Genomic DNA, 21288 nt, shown 5'->3' with positions numbered 1-21288 from the left:
TCATGTTAAAAGCAATAACAGAAACCTGCTGAAAACTAGGACCATCCACTCATTTGATTTCAAAGCCTCTAAGTTAATGAAAGTAGTGACCTCACCGTAATTCCACTTGGCTGTGGACATTGTTCCAACGTTCCTGAAGCTGAGCCACCTTCTCCTGATGACGCTCCACATCAGGGCTGCGTTCGTGGTTCATCCGCTGCAGCTGCTCTGTAACATCCTTCACTTTGGAAACTTCCTGCTGCAGTGAGGTGAACACAGCATCCTTTTCTTGCATCTCCTTCTGCCATTGCTGTAAGAAGAGGGGATGCAGTTGAGCATGTACGAAAGCATGTATGAAAGAGAGCAAGTGGAAAACAAGAGTAAAAGTTGACTTCCAAAATCAGACAATAAATAAGCGCAAGGATGCAGCGGTCACATCAGAAACACATGAAAAATATACTAGGCAAGGAGCAAACCCTTGCACAAGCAGCTGGACGCTGTTGCACAAGAAGGTAGGAAACTCCTGCAAAAGAAATTTGGAGATTCTCACAAAAAGAGCCTAGAAATTACTATACCAGAATCCTAGAAACACTTATACCAACAGACAGCTACGCAAGGAGGCAGCTACTCAAGGAACCAGAAGGGAGCTACAACAGAAGACATCTTCCCCAGAAGCTTGGTGATACCTCATGAAGAGTTTGGAGATCTTAGCTCCTGGAGACACCTTCTCAAAAAAGCTGAGTACCCTTCACAAGCAATATAGAGACCAATTCACAATAAGCGTAGAAGCCCCTTCATAAGGTGTGTTCAGACCACTTCAGAAGGAGCAGGAAGTGCCCTGTGAGTCAGAGACCTGTCCAGGAAACGTGCACACCCCAAAACAGGTGCAAGAACTCTTTGCTAGGAGCTTGCAAAGCTCTAGGGAGGAGAGAAAGCTCAGACCAAGCAGCTGGGAGAACTTTGGCCAAGAAAAGAAGCGCTCCAGCCAAGGAGCTGGGAAGGCTCAGCCCAGGGAGCCGGGAGGGCTCAGAACATGGAGCCGGGAGGTCTCAGTCCAAGGAGCCAGAAGGAATCGGTCCAAGGAACCTGGAGATCTTAGCTAATAGAGCAGAGAGACCTCAGCCCCACAAGGAAGGGGCTAGAGAGCCCAGCGCAAGCAGGCGAGAGACCAACATAAGAAGCCATGCTAGCAGAGTGCAAGGAGCAGAGATAGAGGAGTGCAAGAAGCTGTGGGAGAGGCCAACACAGGGGAGCTGGAAGATAGCAAGAAGTCTGGAGAGACCAGCAGAAGGGGCTGAGAGACTACCGAAAGGAGCTAGGAAAGAACAGCATATGGTCCAAGAAAGACCGTGCAAAGAGCTGAAAGAGATTTATTTAAGGAAAGACTAGTGCAAGGAGCTAGGAGAAACCAGCACCAGGAGAGACCAGGGCATGATGCCATGAGACACAAGCACTGGGAAAAGCCTATGCAGGTATTGGGGTCAGAGCAAGAAGCAGGTTGACAACTAAAGAAGCCAGGAGAGACAAGGGCTGGGATGCAGGAGAGTTCAATGCAGAGAATTGGGAGAGGCAAACAAAGGAAACTGGCAGGGGTCAACAAAAGGAAAAGGGAGAGGCCTAACCTGGGAACTGTGACAAGCCAACAAAGGGATCAACAAAGAACATCTCATGGAGATAGAAGAGCCCAACTCAGGGAACTGGACAGTTCAGCACAAGAAGCCAACAGAACCAAAAACAAGAGACAATGAGACTTTTCTAAAGGTAGCATGGAGATTTCCACTCAAGGTGACTGGGAACCCTGAAAAAAAGACTGAAAAGCCCAGCAAAAGAAGCCAGGAGACTCATGAAAAAAGAGCTGGTAGACCCGAACACAAGGAGTTGGGAGTTCTGAACAGTAGCAACTGGATGACGCCACACAAGGTTCAGGACGACCCTTGAAAACGGAGCCAGAAGGCAGCAGCTCAAACTTCCAGGGGACACCAGACACCTATACAGAGGTCCTGTGACCATTGAAGAGTGCCTCATGAGGATACCATAAGGATCCGGATTGATCCAGCAAAAAGAGATGGTACTCCAATGCAAACTGAACAAGTAAACCACCGCACAAGGATCAAGAAAACCAGCACAAAGAGGTGGAATAAAACAGTGCAAGCTTCAGACCCTTAAATCATGAGACAGGGAGACATCTGTACAAGTACACAAGTTGATCCTTGTGAAAGGAACAGAAAAACTCTGTAATAGGAGGCAAGAATGATCTGCACAAGTACACAAAGACATAACATCAAACCCAATCTGATAAAACAGAGATTGAATACATAACATATATATACCTGCTGTACGTTATTACTGCGCGATGCATTAAGAGCTCTCTGGTGATGCACTTTACCTGTAGAATCGCAGTCTGAGATCCAATTGCTGTGATATCTGCAGGGACAGCATCTTCTTGGCTTAATCTGACCTCAAACCCTTTCACCAAGGCCTCGGCTCCCTGGATGCTACGTAGCACAACATCTACAGTCTTGAGCCTTGATAAGATACAAGGGAAAATAATGAACTGTGTGTTCAGACGGATATGCAGCAACAGACACCTGAGAAATTGGGAGAGGGGCAATTTGTCCTCTTGCCTTCATATGCAAATTCAAGTAAATTTAGCGCAGCCTGACCACTGCTTCTATTCTTCCACTAATAACACCACTCACTTGTGCCCCCTACACCTACCATAAGAGCACTTGATAAGAGGAAATGATTATAGGCCACATGATCTGCATTCCCACCAAATGCATTGGCCCCCTTCTGTCACAAAGAACTCAAAAGGGATCTTCCAATCAGATCAGGCAGACTAAGGAGGACAGCCAAGACATAGTGTTCATTTACTCATCCCTTTGCCGACACAGAGTTGGAGGGACAGGCCCAGATCCTTACTTATTTGTGGATGCTGTTGGCTGTTTATTGCGTTCATTCTCTGTACAACCATCATCCATCAGCCTCCCCTGGAACTTCCCAAGAATTAACTCACTTGTTCAGGTACACTGATGACAGGCCATACACTGTGTCCATCTTCTCCACCACTAGATCAAGCTCTGAGCGAAGTTTGGGGACACTTGAACCTGAAGGGGACAGCTTGAAAAAGAGGACACAACGGTGGGAGACATCTCCAAGGTCAGACTGGAGTCTTTGCAAGTCCTCCTGCACACGCTAAGAGAGTGGAAAAGAGAGAAAATATCAGAGTCAGACAGAAACCCATTAAAGGTTCTAAAGGAGAAATGTATTCTGTAAAGATGAACACAGAAACATGGGGATACTGAGCTACAGAACAAGATTAAGACACAGTAACATTCCACAAAGCATTTAAAGCCACAACTACACTGAATAGGTGGCCTCACCCTCTGTCCTCCTGCTCTCTATGCAGACTCAAGTTGGATCACTGTTACCGCCCCCCCCCCCCCCCCCCCTCTAGACACCTGGCCCTTTCTACAGATGCTAAAGTCCTCTCTGTCTGGAACTCAGTGACATTTGTATGACCGCCAATACATTCTCCCAAATCCCCTGTGCCATTTCTCTCACTCAGCGCCCCCTCATTGCCACAACTGTAATTTCCCTTGTAGTGGGCCCTCACTCTGCACTTCTCTCACGACAAAAGAACTGGAGTTCTCTCTGAAATCTCCAGTCAATCAGTTTCGAATGCAAGTGCTCGGTTTTCCTCTCTATCTGGCCCCTTCCTCTTTCTAGACAGCAGGACCCTCTAATCACTCCCTGACCATAACGGCAATCAACCACCTGGATGCAATTGCCCTATTCTCTTGACTACAGTGACCTATTTGACCCCCTGTCCCGTGTAACCACCTGTGCTCGCTGAGGTACCTACTAGCATTGCCTAAGCCCTACAGTGACTTCCATGTGACACCAATTGTGCCCTCTCTCTGGTCCCAAAGGAGCTAGATCTATCACAAAGGGCTAATGTTTACCACCAATGCCCTCCTCAACCCCCTAGATCTCTAGCTTGCCCCCAATAGGCTGCTATCTGGAAACCAGGCCCTCTTTCTGGATGCCAGTGCTCTTCTCCTGACAACAGGCCACTCTCTGTGGCACCAGAACATACTTTGTATTGTTCAGGAACCTTTCTCTGGACACTCTCCAAGGTTAAGGGCCCTGCTGCCCTCTCTGGCACTTTTCAGACACAATGGCTCTTCAGGTTTCCTCAATGACATTCTCTTTGGCCCTTCTCTGCATTCTCACTAGATACGAAGGCTACTATTCTCCTTCAGGTCAAGTTCGGTACTCTGGGCCCAAGTACCACTCTATCTATTGAGGCCCTGGTGTTGAATACCTCATCTGTGAAAACAGGCGGTATACTGTTCCTATAGAGGGAGGGGAGGTGTGGTCCTGACCGAGGGGGCACATGCAGGGAATACTCCTAAGAGGAGCAAGAGCCCTCGCAGACCCCTCGTCGGGGTCCGGATACGAGAGGGAGCACGCAGTTTCTAAGTGGGTGCCTAGCGTTAAGGGCGGTGTACGGAATCGCTACCACCCCCCTCCCGTGACCCATGGTGCATTGATTGTTTGTACCCTTTAATAAACTCTGTTCAGCTCCACTTTTGAAGGAATCCACACTTGTGGTTTTTTAACTTTTTAACACTAGTAACCCCTGGTCAGGGTGGGCCTTAGCGCGTCCATACCGCCGGGGCTCACCACCACACTTTTTTGGTCCTGATGAAAGCCTGACTAAATGCTCACACATAGGCAGAAACATGTTCAACACACTTTTGGGATAAAAATTAACTTTTAATTTAGTTCTTTATCCTACACTTTAGTTTTTACTCATGCCTGATTGGCAAAACAAATAAAATACTTTTTGACACAATCTGGACATTTTTAACTCACTAATTCACCCTTTCACCAACCACGGTAACCAGCTCTGCAGTAAACTGGCATTGCAGCACACTAGGGTGGCATTTGGCCACTCCTGGTGGGGCCCGATGATGAAGCATGTCACCAACTAGGTTGGTGAGTGAGGGCCTTCTAAAAAACCTAAACTGGTTCTCTTCACAGGAAATTCTCACTGTGAATTGCAATACATGCTTGCTCTTCTTCCATTTCGTAAATACACTCCTTTGTTGATTTTTTTTTATTTTTCAATGGGAACAAACACAGATATTAGGTTGCCCTTTGAGTGATTATAAATGCTGATAGAGCTGACAAGCCAATATTTGTGCAGATTGACAGGTAAAGGTAGTTACAGAAAGAGAACGTTTCCTAATGAGGCATAAACAGCTGTAGTTTTGAGCAAGGTTTATATTAAAAAGTCCATGTTTTCAAATATATATATTGATGGAAGACTTACTTACCTTCGGTAACAATATATCTGGTAGAGACAAAGTCTAGCTGCAGATTCCTTAACTTAGAATATCTCCCCAGGCATCAGACTGGATCTGGAAAGGAAAATGCTACTTACAAGTATGCATCTGTTCTTGGCATGTAGAGCTGGAGATCACTACACTATGCATTAGATCGCCACCTGGTGTTGGGCTCGGATGATTGCATGTTGTTGTCGTCTTGGAAGAAGTCTTTTGTAGTCACGAGATAGGTGACTCCTCCCTTGGACGATAGTGCGCCTGGGCATCGGCTCCATCCTTAGATTGTTTTTCACCATGATGGGAAAGGATGGAGTTAGTAGAAGTAAAGAGAAGATGTCCATGCGTGTGCATTTAAGTAAGATAGAAACTGGAACAGATACAAGTCCCGGGGAGGCGGGAGGGCGTGTAGTGATCTGCAGCTCTACATGCCAAGAACAGATGCATACTGGTAAGTAGCATTTTCCGTTCGAGGCATATGAGCTGCAGATACTACACTATGCATCGATTGTGCAGCAGTGTCTCCGCTAGCGGTGGTCACCTGTATCTGTTGCAGTTTTTAAAAAAGATTTTTTAAGAACAGCTTGGCCTACTGCAGCTTGCTGCCTGGCTTGCACATCAACACAGTAGTGTTTAGTGTAGGTGTGTGTGTAGACCATGTTGCTGCCTTGCATATGTCTTCTAAGGGGATGCTCCTTAAGAAAGGAGGCTCCTAGCTTGCGTGTGGAATGCGCTCTAGGAGGAACTGTTAAAGTACGTTTTGCTTTTTGATAGCAGACTTGTATACCACCTTGCAATTCCACCCTTAGAGATGGGGTTGCCTTTATGAGGTGGAGAGAAAGATACAAATAATTGTTTTGTCTTCCAAAAAGATTTAGTCCTATCTATATAGTAGAGAATAGCTCTTTTAACGTCTAGGGTATGTAGAGCTCTTTCTGCTACAGAGTTAGGGTTTTGGAAAAACACTGGTAACTCTACAGATTGGTTTAAATGAAAAGGAGTAATCACTTTTGGAAGGAATTTAGGATTAGTTCTTAGAACAACTTTGTTACGATGTAGTTGTAAGAAAGGTTCTTGTATAGTGAACGCTTGTATCTCACTTACTCTTCTAAGAGAGGTGATAGCACTAAGGAAAGCTGTTTTCCATGTGAGGAGTTGCAGTTCACATTTGTGTAGAGGTTCAAAAAGGGGTCCCATGAGCCTTGTAAGAACCATGTTAAGGTTCCACACTGGAGAAGGTGGTAACCTGGGTGGAATTATTCTCTTTAATCCTTCCATAAATGCTTTCATTGCAGGTACTCTAAAAAGAGACAGATGTTGTCTGTTCTGCAAGTATGCCGCAATTGCTGCAAGGTGCAGGTGTATGTATGAATATGCCAAGTTACACCTTTGTAAATGTAAAAGGTAGCAAATGATATTTTGGATAGAAGCATCCAGGGGATCAATTTGATTATTATTGCAGTAAATGGCAAATCTTTTCCATTTAGCAGCATAACAAGCTCTGGTAGTAGGTCTTCTGGCCTCTTTAATGATGTTCATACATTCTGGTGGTAGGTTAAGATAACCAAACTCTAAGACGTCAGGAGCCAGATCGCCAAATTCAGTTGATTTGGGTCTGGGTGTCTGATATCTCCATGGTTCTGCGTGAGTAGAGATGGAGTCAGTCGTAGCTTTTGGTGTGGGACTAGAGATAGTTCTAGCAGTGTGGTGAACCACGGTTGCTGTGCCCATGTGGGAGCTACCAGGATCAGTTTTAGAGACTGTTGTCTGAGCTAGCTTACTACCAATGGTATTAGTGGTATGGGCGGAAAAGCGTACGCAAATCTGCCTGACCAGTTCATCCATATCGCATTGCCCTTGGACAGCGGGTGTGGAAACCTGGCGGCGAAGGTTGGGCATTTTGCGTTTACGTGTGTGGCGAACAGATCTATGTCTGGATGACCCCACTGGTGAAAGAATGGTTGAAGAACCCGCGGATGTAGTTCCCATTTGTGAATTCGTTGTGTCTGCCGACTCAACAGATCTGCTATCTGATTGTGAACTCCTGGAAGGTGCTCTGCTAACAGATATATGTTTTGTGGAATGGCCCATCTCCAAATGCTCTGTGCGAGTTGGGACAGTTGTAGAGAGTGTGTCCCCTCCTGTTTTTGAATGTAATACATGGCCGTCATGTTGTCCGTCCGGATTAAGACAGCTTTGTTCTGTACTTGTACTTGGAATGTTTTGAGTGCTAAGAATATTGCTAGCAGCTCTAGATGATGGATATGGAGCAATCGTTGTTGACTGTTCCATTGTCCTTGAGTTGTATGGTGTAGGAGATGAGCTCCCCATCCTGTGAGGGATGCGTCTGCTGTAAGCACTAGCTGTGGAACAGGTTCGAGGAACGGCGCCCCTTTGTCAAGTTTTTGGTGTTCCACCACTGCAGAGAGCGATGTGTGCGGCTGTCTACCGACACCAGGTCTGTTAGTTGACCTTGAGCCTGGTTCCACTGTTGTGCTAGACATTCCTGTAACAGACGCATTTGCAGTCTTGCATGTGGTACTATCAAGATGCCATAATGCCTATTAGTCTCTTGAACACTCTAGCTTGCAGAGATTGTTGCTGTTGAAAAAGTGTGACTAAGGCTTGAATGCTCTGTATCCTTGCTGGACTGGGATACACTAGAGCTGTAGACGTGTTTCTTGTAGCCCCAAGATACTGATGTATGTGAGAGGGTTGCAGGTGCGACTTGGTGAAGTTGATGGTGAAACCTAAGTCGTGCAACGTTTGAATTGTCTGATGCGAGTGTTGGACACACTGATTGAATGATTCGGCTTTTATGAGCCAGTCGTCTAGATAAGGGAAGACATGTATTTGTTGTCTACTGAGGTGTGCTGCTACCACTGCTAGGCACTTTGTGAATACTCGTGGGGCCGTTGTCACTCCGAAAGGAAGGACTTTGAACTGATAATGTTGTCCTTCCAGTACAAACCTTAGATACTTTCTGTGAGCAGGATGTATAGGAATGTGGAAGTAGGCGTCCTTTAGGTCTAGTGTTGTAAGGAAATCACCTTGTTTCAGCAGTGGGAGCACTTGTTGTAAAGTGAGCATATGAAAATGATCTGATTGTATATAATAATTGAGGGGCCTGAGGTCGAGAACTGGTCTTAGTCTCCGTCCTTCCTGGGAATTAGAAAATACAGTGTGTAAACCCCTGTTCCTTGTTCTTGTAAAGGAACTATTTGTATTGCGTCCTTTTGTAGAAGTGACAGAACTTCTTGTTTGAGCAAAGTAAGGTGTTCTGTAGACATTAGACGCTGCTTGGGTGGTATGTGTGGAGGGGTTGCTGTACGTTCCAGGCAGTAGCCATACTGGATAATCTGTCTTACCCACTTGTCTGTTGTGATGGAGTTCCAGACAGGCAGGAATTGCGTTAATCTGCCCCCCACAGGAGTGGAATGTTGTTGGGGGAGCAGAGGGAAGTCACTGTTTTGTAGTGGAAGAGGTTCGATTACTGATGTTACCTCGACCCATTCCCTTGTTGTTATTCCCTCTATATCCTCCTCTAAAAAATCCCTTGTTAGAGGAAGATTGTGTGTTGGATTTGAAGGATGTTGTGCTGTCTGTACCTGTTTGTTTGGAGCCCCCTCTGTAGAAGGAGTGACGAAAGGAACCTCTAGTTTGTGTGGACTGTAAAGCTCCCATAGATTTAGCAATGTCTGTATCCTTCTTCATTTTTTCCAGGGCTGTGTCTACCTCTGGTTCAAACAATTGGTTTTGATTGAATGGTTGATTAAAAATAGTAGTTTGGACTTCTTGTTTAAATCCTGAAATGCGTAGCCATGCATGTCTTTTAAGTACTATACTGGTATTTACAGCTCTAGATGCAGTATCTGCAACATCTAGTGCGCACTTGATAGAGGCATTAGAAATGAGTTTCCCTTCTTGTATAAGATCATTTGCTTGTGCCTTATATTGGTCAGGTAGATGGTCTAGCAGTTTTTCTAGCTGGTCATAATGAGCCCTATCATATCTGGAAAGGAGGGCTTGTGTATTAGCAATGTGCCATATGTTGGTAGCTTGTGCGGCTATTCTTTTGCCTGAGGCATCTATGACCTTGGATTCTTTAACAGGTGGAGGTGCCTCACCTGAAGTTTGTGAGTTTGCCCTTTTCCTAGCATTGGAGACAACTAGGGAATCCAATGGTAGTTGGCCTTTAATGTAGGCTGGATCTGCAGGTGCAGGCCTATATTTTTTCTCAATCCTAGGGTTTAAAATCCTAGTACGTACAGGGTCTTTAAAAATGTCTGGAGCGTGTTTGATGACCCCTTTAATCATAGGGAGAATTTGAACAGATCTCTGTGATTGTTCTAATGTATCTAATAGGAAATCTTCCTCTGCCTCGTCATAGTGCATGGTGACCCCGTGGTAAATGGCAGCTTTGTTTAATAGGTGCCCAAATCCAATGTTATCTTCTGGGGGAGAAGGTTTTGATGGGTATGACTGTGGGTCAGGAATGTCTGGTATATCCTGTGGGTTTGGGTACTCCCAGACTGTGTCACCTGTAGGGTATGGGACAGGCTCCTCTGGGTCTATCCCTCCTCCTAAACTATACTCATCATCATTTTGAGGTGAGTGTGGTGATAAAAGAGGAGAATGTGAAGGAGAAATCTGTGGTGAATTGTTAAGAGGAGCAGGAGATGAAGGAGAAGGTGAAGAAGGGTGCATAGGGGATGTGGCAGAGTCCTTCTTCTTGGCGGGAACCACAGGAGTGGATGGTTCATCTGCCTTCCTCTTCTTATGTGGTATGGTGGACACCTGACCTGTCTTAGGGTCGATGTAGATCTTCTTTTGCAGAGGATCTGGCTGGAAAAGTTGTTATGTTTGAGGAACCTTTGTAGGCGCCGTTTTTTTCGGTGCCGGACGAGGTTGCTGTCTGTCTTTAGCCTTAGGAGGTGTTACAATGTCATTTGGCGTAGTTTTCGGCACCAAGTGTGTTGTTTCGGTGTCGTAGGCTCTTTCGAGGGCTTGGGCGCATCAGAATCAGGCCTTTTTGGTTTCGGCACCGAAGACGATGTTTTCGGAATGGAAGCTGGTCTCGTCGGCTTCGAGGCGTCGGATGCTGGCTTCGTACCCTTGTCTTTAGAAGTCGACGGTTTCGGAGCTGAGACTTCTTTCGGTTTCGGTGCCGAGGGAGCTGATGCTATCGGCACATGCCGTTGGCTTGGTACCGAGGTACCGGAAGGCTTAGTTATCTTCTTCGGAGCTGGGCTCGATGGCAGGGCTGTCGAAGTGGTTTTTCGGTCGCGACTGGGCCCCGGAGGCGGAGTGTTGACCTTTGCCTTCGATCTGGGTGCTGTGTGTAGTGCAGGGGCAGTAGTACTCATGCGCTGACCCGATGGTATGGAGTCATCTGAGTCGTCTGCCGCTGATACAATCTGGAGATCATCTGAATCTTCTTCAGAAACGAGCGGAACCCCCTCGTCGAAGATATCCACCGGTTCCGGAACTGATCTCTGCATGTTGTGTCGACGGGCCCTCCGATCCCTGATTTTTTTCTTGGATCGAAAGGACGCGCAGGCTGTACAGCTGGATTCGTCGTGTTCTGGCGATAAGCACAGGTTGGTCACTGCGTGGAAACTTTGCTCCACACCCTGGGCATTTATTAAATGGCATCCTTTCCATGAGGTTTAGGCCTCACGGCGTGGATAGGCCCTATGGCCTGCGTCGACGACCGGAATCGAGTTGATGAAATCGAAACAATGTTAGTCGGTATCGAAGTTAGTTTGATGAGTGTTGAGAAATGTTTTGCGCTTCGAAGTGCTTGAAAAGTCTTTTTCTAGCCGGAGCGGAAAACTGTCATCCGAACCCAGTGGCAGAAAAAAACTATCTAAGGATAGAGCTGATGTCCATGCGCACTATCGTCCAAGGGAGGAATCACCTATTTCGTGACTACAAAAGACTTCTTCCAAGACTACAACAACATGCAATCATCCGAGCCCAACACCTGGTGGCGATCTAATGCATAGTGTATTATCTGCAGCGCATATGCCTCGAACATCTTTTTTCCCCCAGCAAAACCTGTGCACGCCGGGAAATGGCGCGGCCCAGCTAAACCCTGACGTCGTCCACGGAAGTGACGTTGATGGAGCCATGTAAGCCCCTCCCGACCTGCTGACGTCAGTTTTCTACAGGAAACTTTTCCATGCCACAACGTGGAGCCATGCAAAACACTGCGATAGCACAGGAACAGTATGTGTTAAAAAAGAATAACATCACTGAAAAAGCACCCAGCTCAAGGGAGCTCACAGAGTACTTGCTGCGAGCAAGGGCCCAACAGATTGCCAAGCCGTGCCCCACCTTGAGGGGGCAACGACAGCGGCGCAAAAGATATGACAAGCGAGGCCAAGCTCGTCACCACAGAAGGGAAATTAAAAGAACCACAATATTGAAGTTACATGTAGCATCAAGAGAACCCAACCCAACCGAAACCAGAGTAAGGAGGGGGTGGGAGGGAATTTAAAACAGAACAACTTCACACGCGAGTAGCACAGGAGGAAAAACATGAGAAGGTATTACAAAGTATAGACCTGAAACCACCTTAAAACGTGGACGGAGTGGAGAGCCAAAGGGCTCGAAAACTGCCAAAGAAAGGTGCTTAGAAAACACCACCAACGAAACACTAGGACGGAGGGGAGTCCGAAGGGCCCCACGGAGGACAACACACCCTACCCTAGAGTGAGGTGCGAGAGCACACCCCCGGAAGACCAAGGCCACCAGAAAGAGGGAGGCCAGGTGGAAGACATCATATGAAAAGGTCTTTGCAGAGTGGGGAGGATGGGCGGGCGTTAAGGAATCTGCGGCTAGACTGTGTCTCTACCAGATATATCATTACCAAAGGTATGTAACCTGATAGAGACATCTAGCCACAGATTCCTTAACTTAGAATAGATACCAAAGCCATACCCCATAGAAGGAGGGTCTGCTAAACAACCACCAAGTTCCAGAAGAACATATTTGTCAAGAGGCTGATGAAAGAACGGTGGAAACCGCAATGCCAGGACAACGGGCATCAGACCCATGACCCCCTTAAGGAGCAAGGGATGGTAACCCAAGACCCCCTTAAGGAGCAAGGGATGGTAAAGACACCAAACCAGGTGAGGGACGGTGTGAGACCTCTCTCGCCCAGACACAGACGAAAGGAAAACAGAACTAGAAGGTTCTGTGCCAACGTAAGAAACAATGCAGCAAGACCTTCAAAGGAGGATCTAGGCATTAGTTCCTATAACCCAAGAGGAACGAAGTACCAAGGGTCAAAACGACATGACAACGGTAGAGAATACTGCCTGAACACACATCACAGTGGAAGCCACAAGAAGCAGGGGACAGTCAGAAGACTGTCCAGCCAAGAACCAGAGCCGCAGCATGAGGCCCGTGGGTGGAAGAAAAAACACCTTAATGTGTACTGCCTAGGACATGTGACAACAGTGGCAGGGCCGAGCCTAGAGCCAAGTGCCAACAAAGACAGAGGAGCCACTATTTGAACAAAAGCTCAGGAGGTAGGCATGCAGCCAAACTAATTGAAAGGCACCACTGTGAGTGGATAACCTGCAAGGCTATTAACACACAGAGTAGACTATCCCGAAGGAAAGAGTAAGCAAGAATGTCTGACACTAAGGTATGCGAGCACCCCAGTGGCGTGTAAAATCCACGATATGCACACAAGAGACAGGAATGTTGACACGCGTACGTGGAGTGACTAAATCTAAATAGGGGAGTAATGCAAGCAGCGCCACGGCACCAGTGTGCTGCATAACAGTTAAGAATGCAGAAAACAATAACAGGTCCCCAAGGGGAAAGAATCCTGGTCTCCAGTAAGACAGCGGAAACAGACCACAAGACTGCCCATAAAGGATAGAAAGAAGGCACAGAGAGAGAAGCCTAGCGCCAACAGCCTACACCGCCAAAGACCGACACCGTCTAGCAAAATGAAGAACGTCGAGAAGAATACACACAAAGTAATGCCACCCAAAGAAGCACCTGTGCCATAATGGGAGTAAGAACCCACGCCCAGGAAAAACGACAGGGGTGGAGCACAGTTCCAGAGACAGAAAGGCGTAGACCAGAGCCACTCCTTGAGAACTAGAAATATGCACAGGACAGGAAGGACTAACAGGCCCGTGTCCTGCAAGAAGCAAGGAACCGGAGACCGTTCCAAGGAAGACCTGCCACCCCCAGGGGCACATGTCCACCGATAGACAGGCAAGATGTGCACAGTGGCTGTAGGAACACCCCAGGGTGACAAAACCGCCTACGGTAGTTCGTGCTGGACTGTTCCCATGAGGCACAGGGTCAGACTGATTTGTATGTGGCCATGTCTGACCTGGGGTGGTGAGTGAGCTAAAGAATGATGATGAATTAAACCCAGATCAGTTGACTGGGGTGAGTGCTTGATTTGCTCAAACGCTCCATCCATCATCCCCTTTGGTATCGCTTTGATCGCCCTACGTTGGCAGGGTATGCCCAGACGTGGGTCCCTTGCTCACTTTGCTCACTGAACCCGAAACCGGTCCCAGGATGCTTGTTTCCGGTCCAGGGAAGACATGACTTGGTAGTTCGGGCTGGACTGTTCCCATGAGGAACAGGGTCAGACTGATTTGCATGTGCCCATGTCTGACCTGGGGTAGTGGAGTGAGCTAAAGAATGATGATAGATTAAACCCAGATCAGTAGACTGGGGGTGAGTGCTTGATTTGCTCAAACGCTCCATCCATCATCCCCTTTGGTATCTCTTTGATCGCCCTAAGTTGGCAGGGTATGCCCAGACGTGGGTCCCTTGCTCACTGGATTCAAGATAGCCTGGCTGATGAGGGTTATGAACCCGAAACCGGTCCCAGGATTCTTGTTTCCGGTCCAGGGAAGACATGGCTTGGTAGTTCGGGCTGGACTGTTCCCATGAGGCACAGGGTCAGACTGATTTGCATGTGGCCATGTCTGACCTGGGGTGGTGGAGTAAGCAAAAGAATGATGATGGATTAAACCCAGATCAGCTGACTGGCGGTGAGTGTTTGATTTGCTCAAACGATCCGTCCATCAGCCCCTTTGGTATCTCTAAAACCCCCTACGGAGGCTTGGATTTATTACGGACCAACTGTAGACAACCAATGGTAACCCTTGGAGAGAGACCAATCCTATGGAACTCAGCAGATGAGACATCCTACAGCAGTAGGAAGAGTCAGCTTCTGCCAAAGTTCCTGGGCAAAGAAGACCAGCTCGTAGGCAGAGGCTCAAAAGAAAGGTGAGCACAGCTGAACCGGCTGCACCCGAATAAATAAACAACACGGGTGAACAGCCACACAACCCAGAACATCTGCGGCCCACGACGGGTAACAGAAAAGAGATACATATATATATAGGAGGCTCCTGACCGCCGAATCAGCATGGGCGTCAAAACCGCTCCTAAACATGTTCTGGGAAAACGCCATTGCGTGGCTGCGTATGGCAACCGACCTGGCCATAGTACTACCCACAGCGTTCGTGGTGTCCATGGCAGACCGAATTGGAAAGTGTGCCATATCATGGCCATCACGGATTAGGTGGGCCAGATCGGCACAAGAGATCCCCTTCAAGGAGGGGAGGAGCCGGTCAACACCGTTTCCAAGGGCAAATGTATACAACGTGTTGAGGGACCGGAGTCCCAAGCTGGAGGATGAAAAGACATTGCTGCAATATGACTCCAACCACCGACACTCTGGAGTGGGAGGATGCAACGGAACAGGAGTCACAGAGAGAGCTGCCTGAAGCACAAGTCCTCCAGCTTGAGGATGGAGGGTCAAACAGGCGGGGACAGTGGGAGCGGACCGATGTGCCACAGCAGGATCCACGTGGTCCCCCAAGGAGGGCAGTGCCCACGTTCCGAGAAGGATGTCAAACAATGACTCCGAAAAAGGTAACAATGGTGCCATGTTCCCCGTGCCCTGGTGGAGAATAACCAGCAAAGGCTCGGAAGGCCTAGAGACTGAGGGCTGCTCCTTCCCGAAAATGTCTGCAGCAGAGAGAGAGAACGCCGAAGCAGTGTTGTGCACCGCGCCGCAGCCACCTCCAGCGATGCTGCAGGGAGAGTCGGAAGGCTGTACGACAGCGCTATGGAAGGGCTAACGTCGTGGGATGCCCCTCTGGGCTGTATCCCGACCTTTTGGCGACTCTGGTGTCAGCCTGGGCACTCGGTTGGAGCCAAGGGTAAACCCACCGGCGGTGTCCCAACCTGAGTCCCTACCCCCACTATGGGGCCCAGAGGAGCGCCGGGGGGAGGGGCAAATGCTTACCTGCTGCGATGCTAGTGTCCGAGTCAGGGCACTCGGTTGGAGCCGTGTCCCAACCTGAGTCCCTAGCCCCCCTGTGGGGCCCGGAGGCGTGCCAGCGAGGGGGGGCAATGACCTAAAGTAGGCAGATGACGGCGAAGGCGCAGAGACCGGCCTGCCGCGTGGACGGCTCCGCTGGAGAAGGAGCCTGAGTCGCGAGGGGTCCGTTCGGGACATCCGGGTAGACAGCAGCACCATGCGGCAAACGCGCACTCGACTGAGTCATGGTACTCGTTTCAAGCACCATATACATAGATTATGAGGGTCCATCGCTGGCATCTATCGCAAGCAGGACCGGCACGTTTGAAGCCCACAAGGGCATCGAACACACTGTTCCTGGACGCAAAAGGCGTCCTAAAGGCATGTAATAAACAAAAACAGGCCCGAGGTATTACTTCCCCGGATCCGTGTTAGGACGCGGAATAGAAGAAAAACTGACGTCAGCACGCCGGGAGGGGCCTATATGGCTCAATCGACGTCCCTTTCGTGACAACGTCAGGACAGAGCCAGGCCGCGTCGCCTCCCGGCATGCAGAGGTATTGCTGGGGAAAAAAGATTTTCCAGATCCAGTCTGACGCCTGGGGAGATATTCTAAGTTAAGGAATCTGCGGCTAGATGTCTCTATCAGATTTATCATATATGTGCATTCATAGCATGGAGACCGATCAAGCATTGAAGCATCCATGTTCATTTAGCAGTGAAATATACTAGTTTCAGCTCAGTTTTTTAAAACAAACCTGAAGTAAAGCTGGATACATACAGATAGAAATAGAAAGAAATATAAGTAGATAAAAACAGACGGAACTGGTAAAATGATAAATACCATAAAACTGGAAGCGTTAGTAATGAATAAGTAACGAAAAGACCCCGTGGCTCGGTCAGTTCATGTTTGTGATGTGAAACATCCTATTGCGTTCATAGAGCTCTATAAAATGTGAACAGCTGCCTGGACACTAACAACCCTGTCACTTTTGCCTTCTACCTACATTTTAATGATATTCAGTACACTATCAGTGAAGATAAATTGGTTAAGGGTAGAACTAGAACTTTGGGCTGCATTTTAGAATCTAAAAGCTTCTGATAGAGCCGTCTAGCCACAGATTCCTCACCTTTAGACTATCCCCAGGCATCAGACTGGATACAGAAACTTTTCAGTACCTATGCATGCCGGAAGGTGGCACTGTGCGGTTCTGCACTGAAGCGGTTACCCTTCAGAACTAACATGCAGTGTCCATATAGCCACCACTCCTGCTAGCTGACTTTAGTTCCTTTCTTTCCATGTCTCCTGCGTGGACCGGAATTTCCTCAAGTCTTTTTACCTGGATTTCTCTACTAAAACATATTTCTATAGCCCGCATTGGATGCCTCCCCCTATAACATCACATTTTAAGCCCAGCATGGACTATCGCAAGCAAAGGTCTGTGACAGATCCTCCACAGGGGTGTCTGGGTTCAAGTCACAATTCCAAGGACTGCGTTGACTGCATGTCGCTGAATCCGAAGTGCATCCAGCACTGCAAAGCGAATCTTTAGATCGCCAAGATGTGAAGACGCCGCACTGACCCCGGTCTAAGTAGTGGACCAAGTCCCTCATTCGCTCCCTGTCCCAGTCCAGGAGTCTACAAAGCCGCTCTAAAAATAAGCATTAGAAATCTAAGCAGGACTCAACCCCTCTCACCACTCGCTTGCGCGTTGCATGAGCTATGACTTCTGATTTTGCACCCGGAGTCTCCTGATTTAAGAGCCAATCCTGCAACAGGTTCCGGTACAACCTGAGCTTCAGGAACCATCTGCCACCCCATAACAGACTGAAGAGCTCCGCACAGTCATGCTCTATCTCTTTGGCTCTTTACCTACTCCTTTTGATGCGCCTTCGGGCCCCAAGGAACCAAGAACCCCCCCCACCTGAAGTACTATAAATGGGATCAGCCTTGGGGACAACTGGACACTCCAAGTCCATCCCGACGCCACTAGCTTCAGCACAGCTACCCCCTTCCCCCACGGCGCCGCAGTCCACGCCGATGCCTGAGAATTCGAAGGCGATACACAATCCATTGATGCCGGACAAGGAGTTTCCAATAGTTCTACCTGAATCCGAGATGGCGCTGTTTCAATCTAACACAACACAGCTTGCACCACCACCTTCACACTTATATTATCTTTTTGCTACAGAATCAGACAATTAATATAATGGTGGTGATGATGAGCTGGCTCGGCCCTTTCACTAATTCAATTGATATGATGACTTGTAAAAGGCTAGTGGTCCTAATACCACCACTGAAACGGGCCTCCTCTTACCCTGGACCAGCCACAGAGAAATCCGCTTCCTATGCCATGGTGATGCTTAGGTCAGCTGACGTCCTTGATCTCCAGCTCCCCACCTTGGAGGTTAAGACTTACGTATTGGGCAAACATCTTCTGAGCCCCTCCTACAATTTAACAGCTCTCTAACAGACACCTTTTATAGGGGCATGGTCAAAACCTTGCTCTGGCCCACCAGTCATCTGCCAGATTGCGTGCACCATCGCCCTGGGAGATCCCACTTTGCTATCTCAGCACCCCTTCCCTGAGTTAGGTGGTGCGAAAACCTGCATGTATGACTAATCCCAACACGCTTCCAACTGCAACCTGCAAAAAGCCAGAATCTTATATATATACTTTACTCTGGCAGAGACAGCCAGATTACTTACAGTTAGATCTGACTTTCCATAGTGTCTGTGTGTGTGTGTGTGGTGGGGAGGGGGGTTATGTTATCTGTATACAAAAAACTATGCACACAATACTTCACTCTACTACCCTAAGTGTAGTACACCATTTGACGATTCACAGTAAGTAGTTATAAAAAATAAAAATTATAAAGCCTGTCTACCAAGAGCAAAACGTTGTCAGTAAATATCTAGAGCATTTTCTGATGCACTGCATACACCTGATTTGACCTGAATGAAATTGAAACAAGAGTAAGCTAAAGAAAGATAGTGCAGCTCACTTGTACATTAGTAAACTTATTTTCAAATCAAAAATGGTCTAACACCCACTCACCCTTTTCAATTTGATGATTTTGGTTTTGCTCTGCGCAACACCTAAAACAGCAGTACTGGGTGTAACTTGCTAATTGTCTGTCATGCTTCATAAAGGGTCGGCAAACACCGCCAAAGTTATACACAAACTATAATTGTATTACCTGGGTCTTTGACCTTGATACCTATGTTGGTTTGGCACAAAACGTGACAACAACCGAACTCTAAATTTTACAATATTCTGCCAAAAATGTTAAGATGTATCGCACTGTGCTAAAGTTACAGTAAATTAAAACTTTCCACCGTCCCTCTTTTTTAACTGCCCACCCACCACTTGCTGGATCTGCATGAATTTGAAAATATCAAGAGTAAGAGCAATACATTACGTTTTTTCCAAAAGTCATGCATAGTCAACCTACGGTGCCAATCAAAAATGTTTTTAACCTCATTCCTCTAACCTTTACCCCACCCTACTGGATCTGTACAAAACCTGAAACTTCTACCAATTTTTGTAAGTAGTTTTGTCACACTGTGCCAAGTGCATTGATAAATTAACAATTTTTGCTCCCTCTTCCCCTCACCCACTTTCGGTTACCTCCACCACTTGATGGATCTGTTCATATTTGTAAATACAAAGAATAAGCTCTTCATGGTAAGTATCTGTCAAAATTCATGCATATTCATCAAACGGTGACCAGGTTATAAGCAAATCAACAACTGCTTTTCAAAAAAGTGCTAAATCTTTCAAGCCTAGTTTTTTCAAACACTAATAGCTCAAAAAGGTACCAAAGAACAAGAATGCCTTCGGAGTAAAGTTCTACACTCATGCCAAGCTTAGCATACATCTTTTCAGAGGTTTTTGATGTAGCACTAAGTAAAATTACCTGTGGGAACTAAAAAGGGGAAATACATCTTACCGGACTCACATCATTTTAACTTTTGCCTGCTGCCTGGGACGACACAACAATTAGCATACTACGCTTTAGTTGCATACACTAAATAATTGCCAATGTTGAAGTAGATGAATCTATGTGAGCCAAAGTTATAGGCAAATCAAAAAATTCATTTTCACTGGAAAGTGAAGCTGAACCATAACTATAAGGAGCGACTGTGCTCCAGTGGTCTGTAAAAAAAACACACACACACGCATACACTCAGAAATAGCCCTTTTGCATTCCACTTCAAAAGTATGAAATGCAGTGTTGATGGAGCTTTTCAAGTCTGCAAGGCATCATACTGAATATTTATGCTGAGATTAAGAGCCATTTACAGAGAAAGCACCTAGGTCGCCGTAATGGAATTGCCATCTAAATATTTAACTAATATTCTACCTCAGGATCCCAGAACGTCTTTTAAAAATAGAAATGTCGCTTTCTCAAATATTTCTTAAGCCGATCTTTTGAAAAAAAAAGGCTCAGGAGATCTAGAGTCTCGACTCAGCCATGAGGACCTGTTCTCCCCTCAACAATCATAAGAAACAGCATATTACTCTTTGAGGATCTGTATGTGTGTATTGCTATACTGTATTCTCATGTGTAAGTCGTTCATAACTAGACTGCAAGGGGTAAAGTCTGTGCGGAAAAACATCATTTAATGAGCCAAAAAGGGATGTGATTTTTCTCTGAAAAGGAATTTTACAATGCCTCCTTCTCAACATAATAAAGAAGAGAGTCACAAAATATTTTACGACTAGAGATGTCTTCAAAGAAAACCAATTTGCAAACATCTGCGCACATCACTAGATTTCAGGAGTTTGCAGAACATGTGATCTATAGCAGCACATGCGACAACCCATCCAATAACTGTTCGTACTACTAGCAGGGCCAATTGCCTGATTTTATTGGATGGTCTGAGAAGGATCTTGAAAGGTGGCACCCCCTAAACATCTCTGGCACAGGTGGAAGCCAGATCATTAGATTAATATTTTATTTATGCCCTTTTTCTCAGCCAATGCTCTATCCTCACTCCTACATTATTAAATGACACCCAGATATTGAATAGTAAGTAAATGTTTTCGGGTGGTGGGGATAAAGGGGATAACCAAGTAAACATCTTCATGGGCAGGAGGAAGCAGAGGAGGGGACTGGGATGCCAAACTTTAAGGAATACAATACAGCGGCCAAACTTTGCATCATGTTTTAATAGTCCAGTCAATATGATAAGAAATTCTGAGCTCGCATGGATGCAGCAGTAGCTGAAAGAGTTACCATAGTTCCATAAATCAAAATCGCTGAGAGTGGTGCTTTAACCCCCTTCTGTGTAGGACATAGTGGTTTTCCATTCACAGCCATTCATCATAACCCACAATTAACTCTGGCTATCAGTGACCCTTTATGACAGAAAATGGAAGTTGTAAATCCATAGCTGATATGCTTGGGAGTGGAGCACGGGTGAGGAACAACAGAACTCACTGGGGGACTATTTATAAGTGTATTACTCATTGGGAAAACATACAAGTTCACATCTAATTGAGCTAAGACTTTAAGAAAAGTCACAACAATGTCCCCAAATACTAGTGATAGGTGTTGAAGAGACTGTGTGTTGAAGGGTGATGAGCTATACATCTTGTGATCTTATCTTAAACTCAATCATTTTTGGAAGGT

General features: G+C 46.7%; 1 protein-coding gene across 4 annotated transcripts in view; it reads right to left on the bottom strand.

Annotated features, from left to right (window-relative positions):
* Positions 1–21288, bottom strand: part of MACF1 (microtubule actin crosslinking factor 1) — a 1022862-nt gene that overhangs the window by 644378 nt on the left and 357196 nt on the right. For all 4 annotated transcript variants that reach the window (XM_086955743.1, XM_086955745.1, XM_086955746.1 and 1 more), the window contains 3 exons: positions 2996–3174; positions 2366–2504; positions 96–289 (listed from right to left, as the gene is read on the bottom strand). In XM_086955743.1, the coding sequence (XP_086811869.1) occupies positions 96–289; positions 2366–2504; positions 2996–3174 (512 nt within the window). The remainder of the gene's footprint in view (positions 1–95; positions 290–2365; positions 2505–2995; positions 3175–21288) is intronic.

This window comes from Lissotriton vulgaris, chromosome 2_1 (genome assembly GCF_964263255.1).
Source record: "Lissotriton vulgaris chromosome 2_1, aLisVul1.2, whole genome shotgun sequence".
In the NCBI taxonomy this organism is placed as follows: Eukaryota; Metazoa; Chordata; class Amphibia; order Caudata; family Salamandridae; genus Lissotriton; species Lissotriton vulgaris.
This window is presented reverse-complemented; position numbering and strand designations above follow the sequence as displayed.